The sequence below is a fragment of the Tachyglossus aculeatus genome, chromosome 2 (assembly GCF_015852505.1).
Source record: "Tachyglossus aculeatus isolate mTacAcu1 chromosome 2, mTacAcu1.pri, whole genome shotgun sequence".
In the NCBI taxonomy this organism is placed as follows: domain Eukaryota; kingdom Metazoa; phylum Chordata; class Mammalia; order Monotremata; family Tachyglossidae; genus Tachyglossus; species Tachyglossus aculeatus.
In genome coordinates, this window is record NC_052067.1 from 162,171,144 (window position 1) to 162,184,846 (window position 13,703).

At 44.8% G+C, this 13,703-nt stretch overlaps 1 protein-coding gene across 2 annotated transcripts in view; it reads left to right on the plus strand.

Annotated features, from left to right (window-relative positions):
* Positions 1–13,703, plus strand: part of MON2 (MON2 homolog, regulator of endosome-to-Golgi trafficking) — a 182,700-nt gene that overhangs the window by 92,297 nt on the left and 76,700 nt on the right. For both annotated transcript variants that reach the window (XM_038761242.1, XM_038761249.1), the window contains exons 20-21: positions 6,383–6,484; positions 13,017–13,127. In XM_038761242.1, coding sequence (XP_038617170.1) covers positions 6,383–6,484; positions 13,017–13,127 — 213 coding nt within the window. The remainder of the gene's footprint in view (positions 1–6,382; positions 6,485–13,016; positions 13,128–13,703) is intronic.

Sequence of the window (13,703 nt, forward strand, 5' to 3'; positions counted from 1 at the left end):
CAAGGTCACACAGCAGATAAGGGGTACCTCCTTCCCTTCCCCACAGCACCTGTATATATGTATATATGTTTGTACATATTTATTACTCTATTTATCTTGTACCTATCTATTCTATTTATTTTATTTTGTTAGTATGTTTGGTTCTGTTCTCTGTCTCCCCCTTCTAGACTGTGAGCCCACTGTTGGGTAGGGACTATCTCTATGTGTTGCCGACTTGTACTTCCCAAGCGCTTAGTCCAGTGCTCTGCACACAGTAAGCGCTCAATAAATACGGTTGATTGATTGAGCTGGGACTAGAACTCAAGTGCAACTGGCTTCCAGTCCCATGCTCTTAACAATAATAATAATAATAATGGCATTTGTTAAGTGCTTACTATGTGCAAAGCACTGTTCTAAGCGCTGGGGAGGATACAAGGTGATCAGGTTGTCCCACGGGGGGCTCCCAGTCTTCATCCCCATTTTGCAGATGAGGGAACTGAGGCACAGAGAAGTTAAGTGACTTGCCCAGAGTCACACAGCTGACAAGTGGCGGAGCCGGGATTAGAACCCACGATGTGGCTCTTTCCACTGAGCCACGCTGCCTCTTCCAACTAGGCCACCCTGCTTGCTAGTCCTAGTTCTTCGTGCAGGGGCTGTGCCGTCCATGCTGAAGGTTTCTGACTGAGGAGCCACCCAGGGCATTCCTTGAAGGGGGAGAGTCCTTTCAGGAATCCTGAAAAATAGCTGCCTAATTAGAGGCAGCAAGGCCCTTAGTGGTTACTGAGGCAGTGATCTGCCTGTCGTGGTCATCATCATCATCATCAATCGTATTTATTGAGCGCTTACTGTGTGCAGAGCACTGTACTAAGCGCTTTGGGAAGTACAAGTTGGGAACATATAGAGACAGTCCCTACCCAACAGTGGGCTCACGGTCTAAAAGGGGGAGACAAAACCGAACATACTAACAAAATAAAATAAATAGAATAGATATGTACAAGTAAAATAAATAAATAAATAAATAGAGTAATAAATATCATCATCATCATCATCAATCGTATTTATTGAGCGCTTACTATGTGCAGAGCACTGTACTAAGCGCTTGGGAAGTACAAATTGGCAACATATAGAGACAGTCCCTACCCAACAGTGGGCTCACAGTCTAAAAGGGGGCGACAAAACCAAACATACTAACAAAATAAATTAAATAGAATAGATATGTACAAGTAAAATAAATAAATAAATAAATAAATAGAGTAATAAATATCATCATCATCATCATCAATCGTATTTATTGAGCGCTTACTATGTGCAGAGCACTGTACTAAGCGCTTGGGAAGTACAAATTGGCAACATATAGAGACAGTCCCTACCCAACAGTGGGCTCACAGTCTAAAAGGGGGTGACAAAACCAAACATACTAACAAAATAAATTAAATAGAATAGATATGTACAAGTAAAATAAATAAATAAATAGAGTAATAAATATCATCATCATCATCAATCGTATTTATTGAGCACTTACTATGTGCAGAGCACTGTACTAAGCGCTTGGGAAGTACAAATTGGCAACATATAGAGACAGCCCCTACCCAACAGCGGGCTCACAGTCTAAAAGGGGGAGACAGAGAACAAAACCAAACATACCAACAAAATAAAATAAATAGAATAGCTATGTACAAGCAAAATAAATAAATAAATAAATAGAGTGATAAATATGTACAAACATATATACAGGTGCTGTGGGGAAGGGAAGGAGGTAAGATGGGGGGATGGAGAGGGGGACGAGGGAGAGAGGAAGGAAGGGGTGGTCGTAGGCTTCAGCCCCGTGGCAGCGTCCCGTGGCCGGTTTGGCCAGAATTGGGGGCTGCGTGTGAAGAATCGTGTTGTGCGCGTCCCAGCGTGAGGCAACTCCGCCCGTCACTGACGTGTCGCGCTGCATTCCAGAGTGGGAACTCGACTGCTGAGGAAGAGGGTGAGTGAGTGAGTGAGTGAGTGGTGCACAGACCACTAGCACTAGAGTCAGTGCCTTCCTCTGGGACTCGCCCCTCAGGCCTACAGACCAAGGCTCATCTGTCATTCCCCATGGGTGACTCCCAACATGGTCATCGTCTTCTCATTACAAAAGCGTGGCTCAGTGGAAAGAGCCCGGCCTTGGGAGTCAGAGGTCGTGGGTTCTAATCCCGGCTCCGTCACTCGTCAGCTGTGTGACTTCGGGCAAGTCACTTCCCCTGGCCTCAGTTACCTTATCTGTAAAATGGGGATGAAGACTGTGAGCCCCGCATGGGACAACCTGATTACCTTGTATCTCCCCCCAGCGCTTAGAACGGTGCTTTGCACCTAGTAAGCACTTAACAGATGCCATCATCATCAATCGTATTTATTGAGCGCTTACCGTGTGCAGAGCACTGTACTAAGCGCTTGGGAAGTACAAGTTGGCAACATAAAGAGACAGTCCCTACCCAACAGCGGGCTCACAGTCATTATTATTTACCAGAGAGGATGATGCTTAATGTGGCCTTTGTTTCTAAGACTAATTGGGGTGGGAATAGGAAGAAGATATTGGTCCTATTTTTGACTTCAAAACAAGTTTCAGTCCAAGTCAACAAGCACCGTGGCCTTGTGGAACTAGTACTGGTCTGGGAGCCAGAGGACCTGAGTTCTAATCCTGACTCTGCCACGTGCCTGCTGTGTGGACCTCGTGCAAGTTACGTATCTTCTCTGAGCTTAGTCTCCTCATCTGTAAAATGGGGATTCCATACCTGTTCTCTCCCCCCGCACATATGCACTTAGACTGTGAACCCCATGACTGTGAACCCCGTGTCATGGGTTCGTACCCCAGCTCTGACAGTTGTCAGCTGTGTGACTTTGGGCAAGTCACTTCACTTCTCTGTGCCTCAGAGACCTCATCTGTAAAATGGGGATTAAGGCTGTGAGCCCCCCGAGGGACAACCTGATCACCTTGTAACCTCCCCAGCGCTTAGAACAGTGCTTTGCACATAGTAAGCGCTTAATAAATGCCATTATTATTATTATTATGAAGGACAGGGTCTGTCTGACCTGATGGCATTGTATCTAACCCATCACTTAGTACAGTGGTTGGCACATAGTAAGCACTTAACAAATACCACATTACTAGTATCGTTATTATTATTAATAATAATGATGGCATTTGTTAAGCACTTACTATGTGCAAAGCACTGTTCTAAGCACTGGGGGGGATACAAGGTGATCAGGTTGTCCCACATGGGGTTCACAGTCTTAATCCCCATTTTCCAGATGAGGTAACTGAGGCTCAGAGAAGTTAAATGACTTGCCCAAGGTCACACAGCAGATGTGTGGCAGAGCTGGGATTCGAACCCATGACCTCTGACTCCCAAGCCCATGCTCTTTCCTCTGAGCTACGCTGCTTCTCTATTATTATTGTTAGTCCTAGGGATTCCTAACACTAATCGTGCCATCATAGCATCCAGAGAGGAAATAAGAGTTGTGTTAAGTAAAGAATCATGAAGGGCTTTGAGAAAGACATAACTCCATGATGACGGCACGTATTTTATACCCAGAATGGTGAGATGAGGTTTTATGCCTCATTTTAATAAAATGGTAAGAATGATAGCCCAATCCATTGTACTTATTGTTTTTCAATGGATAAAGATTTTTTGAGCACTAAAGATTACTGCTTAGCACTCCTTAGCACTCAGCTGCATTTTTTTTTTAAACACAAGAGCAGACCATCGTCCTAATGGTGGGGAAGATATAGTAAAAGTAAAAGATTCATTCAATCGTATTTATTGAGCGCTTACTGTGTGCAGTGCACTGTATTAAGCGCTTGGGAAGTACAGGTTGGCAACATATAGAGACAGTCCCTACCCAACTGTGGGCTCACAGTCTAGAAGGGGGAGACAGACAACAAAACAAAACATATTAACAAAATAAAATAAATAGAATAAATATGTACAAATAAGATAAATAAATAAATAGAGTAATAAATACGTACAAACATATAAATATATACAGGTGCTGTGGGGAAGGGAAGGAGGTAAGATGGAGGGGATGGAGAGGGGAACGAGGGGGAGAGGAAGGAAGGGACTCAGTCTGGGAAGGCCTCCTGGAAGAGGTGAGCTCTCAGCAGGGCCTTGAAGGGAGGAAGAGAGGGAGGGCATTCCAGGCCAGGGGGATGACGTGGGCCGGGGGTCGACGGCGGGACAGGCGAGAACGAGGTACGGTGAGGAGATTAGTGGCGGAGGAGCGGAGGGTGCGGGCTGGGCTGGAGAAGGAGAGAAGGGAGGTGAGGTAGGAGGGGGCGAGGGGATGGACAGCCTTGAAGCCCAGGGGGAGGAGTTAGGGGAGTTTACAATTTAATGGGAAGAGCAACAGACACAGGTGGCAAACAATAGGTAAAAGGGTAAGAAAGACCCTACAAATTGTAAAAACAAACTTTGGCAAACAGTTAAACACCAGGATGGCTGCTGGGATGACATAATTAGGAAGACTGGGGAATGTGAAGAGAAATGTAGTTTTATGCAAGACGGCCTATTAAAAAATCATAGGCATTTTTTAAGAAGTTGATTTGAATAGTTGTTTAGAGGAGAGGCCTGAGAGTGTCCAGTGTCCTATCGGCCTTCTCATGAATCTCCTTGTCTCCATTTGCTCCCCTTTTTAGTTTATACTACATCAATCAGTTGTATTTATTGAGCGCTTACTGTGTGCAGAGCATTGTACTAAGCGCTTGGGAAGTACAAGTTGGCAACATATAGAGACGTTCCCTACCCAACAGTGGGCTCACAGTCTAGAAGACTACGTGACATGTCTTCCTCCACATCTCCACAATCCACTGCTTCCTCTCCATCCAAACTGGCTCCTCCTAAGCAACCCCCGGCCTAACAATCAGTCTGTCAATCAGTGGCATTTATCGAGCATTTACTGTGTGCAGAGCACTGTACCAAGAGCTTGGGAGAGTACAGTATAGCGACAGAGTTGATGACGATGGGGATGATGTATGAAATATTGCTGAGACAGAACCGACAGGATTTAGAGAATGATTTAGAGGCAGATAAAGGCAGGAAGGATTACCTTGTATCCCCCCCAGCGCTTAGAACAGGGCTTTGCACACAGTAAGCGCTTAACAAATACCATCATCATCATATGGCGGAGGCAGGATTCAAACCCATGACCTCTGACTCCAAAGCCCGGGCTCTTTCCACTGAGCCACGCTGCTTCTCCTAAACCTGTAAGACCCTCACGTAGAAGTGGAAGTCACCTGTCACCTGCTGTTCTTCAGTCAATCAATCAGTGGTATTTATTGAGCGCTGCCTGGGTGCAGACCACTGTACCAAGCGCTTGGAAGAGTACGTTGCGGCAGAGTAGGTCTTTCACCAGGATGTCGTCCCTCTGGCTGCATTTCAGGTGACAGGGCAGAGGCTTCTAGACCGCGAGCCCACTGTTGGGTAGGGACCGTCTCTATATGTTGCCAACTTGGACTTCCCAAGCGCTTAGTACAGTGCTCTGCACCCAGTAAGTGCTCAATAAATACGACTGAATGAATGAATGAAAGTGGAGTGCGGATAGGTATCTGGATAGGTATCTGTATATATGTTTGTACGTATTTATTACTCTATTTTATTTGTACATATTCATTCTATTTATTTTATTTGGTTAATATGTTTTGTTTTGTTCTCTGTCTCCCCCTTCTAGACTGTGAGCCTGCCATTGGGTAGGGGACCGTCTCTATATGTTCCCGACTTGTACTTCCCAAGCGCTTAGTACAGTGCTCTGCACACAGTAAGCGCTCAATAAATAACGCTTGAATGAATGAATGAATGAGTCAAAGGTCACAGCGATATTGCAAGCTTCTGGGACAGGAAGTTCAGTGGCTTTGTTGACAGTGATGGGACAGGCAGAGAAAGGTTTAGGATGGAAGATGAGGGGTTCAGCCGTGGATAAAATGAGTTGAAGATGCCAGCGGTTCATCCTTGGGAAGATAACGTGAGGCAGGAGGGAATCCAAGATTGTAAAGATCATGGATTTGAATGCCGGCTCGGCCACTTGGCTGCTGTGTGACCTTGGGCAAGTCATTTAACTTCTCTGAGCCTCAGCTCCCTCATCTGTAAAATGGGGATTAAGACTGTGAGTCCTATGTGGGACAGGGACTGTGTTCAACGGGATTATTTTATACCTACCCCAGCACATAGTAAGTGCTTAACAAATACCATTATTATTATTATTAAAGTGGGCGAGAGGGGGGTAAGTGAAAGAGGGCAGAGGGAGATGAGCAGAGGAACCAGAGCAGAGCCTTGAGGGGCACCAGCAGTTAAGGAGTGAGCTCATTCTCGGCTAATTCCACGTATATTTTTTTGTTATTCACCTTTATTGGCATGATCAAAGTATACCCTTGATTTTCCCGTAGGAGCCATCTCTCTTTGCAGTTGCCAAGTTGCTTGAAACAGGCCTAGTGAACATGCACAGAATAGAAATTCTGTGGAGACCCCTAACTGGCCATCTTCTAGAGGTAAGCCAATCGATCCAAATCGATCGATCATGACACCCGGTCACTTGCTGATGGAACAGTGCTGTTTTTCTTCGCTGCTTCTGTGCCTTGTACCTACAGATAATGTTCCGTTCTGTTTTGGTGGGAGCAGGGACCTAGTCTGTAAGCTCCTTGTGGGCAGGGATTACATCTGCGTACTCACATGGTATTCTTCCAGTGCGTGGCACGCAGTAAGTGCTCAATAAATACAATTGGTTGATGGACCGATGGATTGGATTAGGCCATGGGACTGGGCTGTGGGACAAGAGGGCTCCTGTTTCTGGCATTCCAGCTTAGTTGGCTTTGTCAGTCAATCAGTCGTATTTATTGAGCGCTTACTGTGTACAGAGTGCTGTACTAAGTACTTGGGAGAGTCCAGTAGAACAGTATAACAGACATAGGCCCTGCCCACAATGAGCTTGCAGTCTGTAGAGGGAGACAGACATTACTGTAAATAAATTCACTCATTCATTCATATTTATTGAGTGCTTACTGTGTGCAGAGCGCTGTACTAAGTGCTTGGGAAGTACAAGTTGGCAGCATATAGAGACGGCCCCTACCCAACAGCGGGCTCACAGTCTAGAAGGGGGAGACAGACAACAAAACAAAACAGGTAGACAGGTGTCAGTACCATCAGAATAAACAGAATTATAGCTATATATACATCATTAATAAATAGAGTAATAAATATGTACAAAGTGCCTCCAGTTGAAAGTGCCAGGGGGAAAATTAAGAGATTCTGATCAGTCTCACCAACTGCAAGTCATTGCTTTTGGGAGGGGGTGCTGCTAAAGGCCCCAGGTGCGGTTCTGCCCCCATGCTAGGAAAAAAATCACATCCGATCAGAAGCAGAGCAGGCACTTTTCAAAGAGGTTGCCACACCCTTGTTCATCAGAACCGAAGGGTAAGCCATAAAGCCAGTGTAAACACGCTGTGGTGTAAATGAATACAAAAAATAGAAAACACCATCTGAAATTTGGATGGCTACATTGCAGTCAGTTAACAAAAAATTTGATTAGCACTGCCCGACACTGCCACAGATATTTCAGAATGATCTTACAAGTCACAGTTCTGCTCCCGGAGAGCAGTCAACGTCTCTCTGCCACCCGAGGAGGGTCTGAGTTGCAGGAAAATCAATTTCAAAAGATTGGTAGTGGCAAAGGAGAGCTGGCCCAACAAACAGCTCTTCTGCCTGCCCCCACCACCACAATTCCTAAATGACAGATACATAAGTGCTGTGGGTCTGGGATGGGGGAATGAATAAAGGGAGCAAGTCAGGGTGATGCAGAAGGGAAAGGGAAAAGGAGGGCTTAGGGAAGGCCTTTGGAGGAGCTTCGTCGTCAGTGAGGCTTTGAAGGGCGAGAGAGTCATTGTGTGTCTGTGTAGGGGACAGAAGTAGGGGTCTCCCACAGTAGTGGCCAAGGGGCCGGCCCTTTCCACAATAGATTCCCCCTGTAAGCCAGAGCTGGAGACAGTAGCCGGACTGATAGCTCACTGGGGGAATTCGGGGGGACTGGGCCAGGTGTCAGGGAGGTGAGGCTCCCCTCCTGCCCAAGTCCCCGTGGACCAAGGCTTTCAGGCCCGCTTAGGGTGCGCCATTCAGTGGGACAGGAGGGCAAGAGAGAAATTGGGGCGGCATCTCTCTCAATCTAGACCTGGCGGCCTCAGATGTAGCACCAGGCCTGCGCTCTTTGGTGGGCCCATAGAGGGGTAAGGGACCTACAGTCCGCAACTCCAAATCCAGCCTTGTCCCTCGTGACCACGTTCCACGTTGCATAGGTGCGCATCTGGGAGACCCGGACCATCCAAACACGCTTCAGGTATTGGCTCGGAAAGGGAGCGAAAGGCCGGAGCTGAATGACACCAGACATTTCACACGTAATCCTCGTAAGAATGCCTGTGGATTTTCTGTGTGCTTTTTAGACCTCTTAGCAGATAAGTAGAACACGTTTTGTAGCAAAATTCTGCCCAGAGGTTTACTCCATCATCATCATCAATCGTATTTATTGAGCGCTTACTATGTGCAGAGCACTGTACTAAGCGCTTGGGAAGTACAAATTGGCAACATATAGAGGCAGTCCCTACCCAACATTGGGCTCAAGTTCCTACAGTTCACTGATTCTGCCCTGTTTTCAAAGGGTATTTCAGTGGCATATCCAGAGCACAGATCTTCAAGTTCTTGGTAGGAACAGCTGCAGTTTTTTTTCAGCATACTTAAAAGTGCCATTTAAATCCACTCCAAAAGTATTTTCCCAGTACTGTGGTATAAGGTAGAAAGCAACCCTTTTATTAATTAGTGGGAAAATCTTGGTGTTTTGATATATTTCAAGAAACAGAACAATTTCACCGTGTACCATTTGGCTAGATTGTAAGCTCCTTGAGCACAGGGATTGTGTCTACCATTGTTCTATTGTATTGTACTCTACCATGCACTTAGTACCATGCTCTTCACACAGTAAGCACTCAGTAAATACCATTAATTGTTTCACACTCTGTAATGCAGGCCAGAATTATTTTTTCTAAGAGGCAAGCAACATTTGTATACATTTCACGCCGTATGAATTACATGAAGAAACACAGTTTTATAAATAGATATCCAAGGAAATATTTGATAAAGTAAGGAAAATATGAAAACTTACAGTAAAACTATGATAAAATTAGTACAACCAGAAGTTTATTTCATTGTGAGATTCCTCGCTATGCCCTTTGTGAACTCATCTTCCCACTCAAAACTTATTTTCCCCATGACTGTAGACAGTACCACAATCCTCCCTGCCTCAAAAATCCATAGTCATGGCATTGTCCTCAACTCATCTCTCATTCAACCCATATATTCAGGGATTCCATGTCTTGTCGGTTCTACCTTCACAACACTTCTAGGATCTGCCCTTTCCTCTCTATCCAAATGGCTACCGTGCTAATAAAAAAACTTCTATCTCTCCATTCAACCCATATATTCAGAGATCCCATGTCTTGTCGGTTCTACCTTCACAACACTTCTAGGATCTGCCCTTTCCTCTCTAGCCAAACTGCTACTGTGCTAATTAAAAAACTTCTATCCCTCCCTGAGTGCTGTATCAGCCTCTTTGCTGACCTCTCTGCTTCCTGTCTCTCCCCATTCCAGTCCATACCCCAATCTGCTGCTTGGATCGTTTTCCTAAAAAAATGTTCAGTCCACGTTTCCCCACTCTAGAACCTCCAGTGATTGCCCATCCACCTCCACATCAAGCAGAAATTCCCTACCATTGGCTTTAAAGCACTCAGCCACCCTGCTGCCTTCTGACCTACGTCTCTGATTTCCTACCACAATGCAGCACGTTCACTTCGCCCCTCTGCCGCCTATTTACTCACTGTACTTCTATTTCATCTGGTTTACTACGGACCCCTTGCCCACATCCTGCCTCTGGCCTGGAAATCCCTCCCTCTTCATGTCTGGCAGACCATCACTCTCCCACTTTCAAAACCTTATCGAAGTCACGTCTCTGCCAAGAGGCCTTCCCCGACTAGACCCTCACTTCTTCTTCTCCCACTCCCTTCTGCAGCCCCCTTGTACTTGGGTTTGAACCCATAAGCACTTGATATTCACCCTCATCTCCACAGCACTTATGTACGTATCCACACCTTATTTCGTCTGTCTCCCCGCTCTAGATGGAAGCTCACTGTGATGAGGGAACATATCTAGTAATTCTGTTATATCGTAGTCTCTCAAGTGCTTAGTAATAATAATAATAATAATGGTATTTATTAAGTGCTCACTATATGTCAAGCACTGTTCACAGTAACTGCCCAATAAATACTGCTGTTAATCCTCTCTTTAATAGAAAATTTAAAATAGAGCTGTTTTTAAAAAGGGTGGATGAGAAGCAGCATTGGCCCAGTGGAAAGAACAAGGACCTGTGTTGTAGTCCTGGTTTTGCCATTGGCTTGCTTATTGTGTGACCCTGGGCAAGTCAATTAATTTCTCTGTGCCTCAATTTCTTCATCTGTAAAATGGGGATAAAATACCTATTTCTCCTTCCTCCTTAGTCAGTGAGCCCTGTTTTGGACAGGGCTTGTATCTGATCTGCTTTCATTGTAGCTACCCCAGTGCATATCGTAAGCTCTTAACAACCGAACTAAGCACTTAGGAAAATGCACTACAGCAGACTCGGTAGATGTGATCCCTGCCCACACAGAGCTTACAGTCTACAGAGAAGCAGCTTAGCTTAGTGGATAGAGCACGGGCCTGGGAATCAGAAGGGCCTGATTCTGGCTCCGCCACTTGTCTGCTGTGTGACCTTGAGCAAGTCACTTCATTTCTCCGCGCCTCAGTTACTCCATCTGCACAGCAGGGATTAAGATGGTGAGCCCCATTTGGGACAGGGACTACGTCCAACCTGATTATCCTATATCTACCCAGTGCATAATACAGTGCCTGGCACGTAGTAAGCACTTAACAGTGTAGACAGCCCCAACATCCTCCCCGTCTCACAAGTCCGTAACCTTGACATCATTCTCGACTCATCTCTCTCATTTAACTCGCATGTTCATTCTGCCTCCAAACCGTCTGTCCGACCTTCGCAACATCTCTAGAATCTGCCCTTCCTTTCTCATCCAAACTGCTACTACCCTCTTCCAAGCAGTTTTCCTACCCTGCCTTGATTTACTGCATCAGCCTCCTTGCTGACCTCCCAGCATCCTGTCTCTCCCCACTCCAGTCCATACTTCTCTCTGCTTTATCATTTTTCATAAAAACCACTCGGTCCACATCTCCCAACTCCTCAAGGACTGCCAGTGCGCTTGCCCATCCGTCTCATCATCCCTTTTAACACTTAATTCATTTTCCCCTCAGCCCCACAGCACTTATGTACATGTAAGCGCTTAGTACAGTGCTCTGCACATAGTAAGCGCTCAATAAATACGATTGATTGATTTACTTTATTTTAATGTTTGTCTCTCCCCTAGACTGTAAGCTCCTCCTTTACAGGGAACATGTCTACATATCATATATCTATCTATATATATAGATAGATATATATAACTCTGTTGTATTGTACTCTTTCAGGCGCTTAGTACAGCTCTTGAGAGAGTACTAGAGTATAACGTGTGTTCTCCCTCCCCTTTTGGTTGTGAGACCCATAGTCATTCATTCATTCAGCTCAGTCGTATTTACTGAGCGCTTACTGTGTGCAGAGCACTGTACTAAGCGCTTGGAAAATACAGTTCAACAACAAATAGAGGCAATCCCTGCCCACAACAGGCTCACGGTCTAGAATCACATATGGGATGGAGGCTGTGTCCATTTTGGTTATGTTGTATCTATCACAGCTTTGTCGTGCTTTTTTTTTTAATGATTTTTGTTAAGCACCTACTATATGCCAGGCACTATACTAAGTGCTGGGTAGATCATCATCATTATCAATCGTATTTACTGAGCGCTTACTATGTGCAGAGCACTGTACTAAGCGCTTGGGAAGTACAAATTGGCAACATATAGAGACAGTCCCTACCCAACAGTGGGCTCACAGTCTAAAAGGGGGAGACAGAGAACAAAACCAAACATACTAACAAAATAAAATAAATAGAATAGATGCAGAGTAATCAACTTGGACTTAATCCCTTTCACTCTGGGACTCACAGTCTTAATCCCTATTTTTCAGGTGGGGTAACTGAGACACAAAAAAGTGAAGCAATTTGCCCATGGTCACACAGAAGACAAGTTTTTGGCACATAGCAAGTGCTTAACAAATACCACAATTATTACTATTATTGTCATGTTTTAGATTGTGAGCCCCAAGGGCCAGGGATTGCTTTTAATTCCCACTTTGGTATTCTTTCCCAGCACTTAGTACAGTGCTCTGCACACAGTAAGCACCCAGGTAATGCTATTACTACTTCTACAGTGCTCTGCATACAGTGAAACACTCAGTGCACTTAGCACTTTTTGCATTGTATTATGAATAATCATCATCAATCGTATTTATTGAGCGCTTACTGTGTGCAGAGCACTGTACTAAGCGCTTGGGAAGTACAAATTGGCAACATATAGAGACAGTCCCGACCCAATAGTGGGCTCACAGTCTAAAAGGTGGGCTCACAGTCTAAAAGAATAATCATAAATGAATAATCACGTTTTTACTCTAACACTGAATTTCAACATGAGACTAGAGTGCCTTTCTCAGTCTTATATCAGTGAGTTTTGGTTATGTTCCGTCTAATTGGGTAGTCTTAAAAAAGATGCTTTCAGAAGTGAATGTTTTCTTAGTTTTCATCTTTATTCCTTTTGTCTCTCTCTACTGCTTTCCTCTTGCCCCTTTATTCAGAAGGTAAGTTTACCTGTGGATATATTTCCTTTATTTTCTATTAAGGATAGCTTTAACGAAGACAGGTAATCCCTGATATTTGTTTTTTTTCTGCTGAAGGGAATTGAGGTCTTTCACAAAAATAAAATAAAGGAAAGAGGTATGGAAATCCATATATGTATCTTTTCAACTAATTCATAAATTGTGTTGAATAGTATATTCTTTTTCTTCAGGTCTGCCAGCATCCAAACTCTCGAATGAGAGAATGGGGAGCGGAAGCTTTAACCTCACTTATCAAAGCAGGATTAGCATTTAATCATGATCCTCCACTCTCACAAAACCAGGTAATATGGGGAAGAAGCCTTTATCTTTCATGGAAGAATATTGCCAAGGCTGTAAAATGAACTTTGGTTCCAGAAGCCTTTTTTGCTACCTAAAGTTTCCACCGCCTGAGCCCAAAGGGAAGGCCCGTGTTAAGCGCTCAGTAAATACGATTGAATGAAATGGCACTAAGTAGCGGCCCCTTTCAATCAATCAATCAATCGTATTTATTGAGCGCTTACTGTGTGCAGAGCACTGTACTAAGCGCTTCCCTCACTGGAAGGCTAACCTAGCATTGTTGTTCATCAGGGATGAACAGACCTGCCATGGTTTGGCTTCTGAGAAGCAGTTAGGCTTATTCAGTCAGTTTGTCGTATTTATTGTGTGCTTACTGTGTGCAGGGCACTGTACTAAGCTCGGGAGAATACAGTAGAATAAGAAACAAGCACATTCCCTGCCCACAAAGAGCTTGCAGTCTAGAGGGGCCTAGAGGAAGGAGCACAGGCTGAGGAGTCAGAGGAGCTGGCATCTCATCTTGGCTCTGCCCCTTGTCTTCTGTGGGACCTTGGGCAAGTCGCTTCACTTTTCTGTGCTCCAGT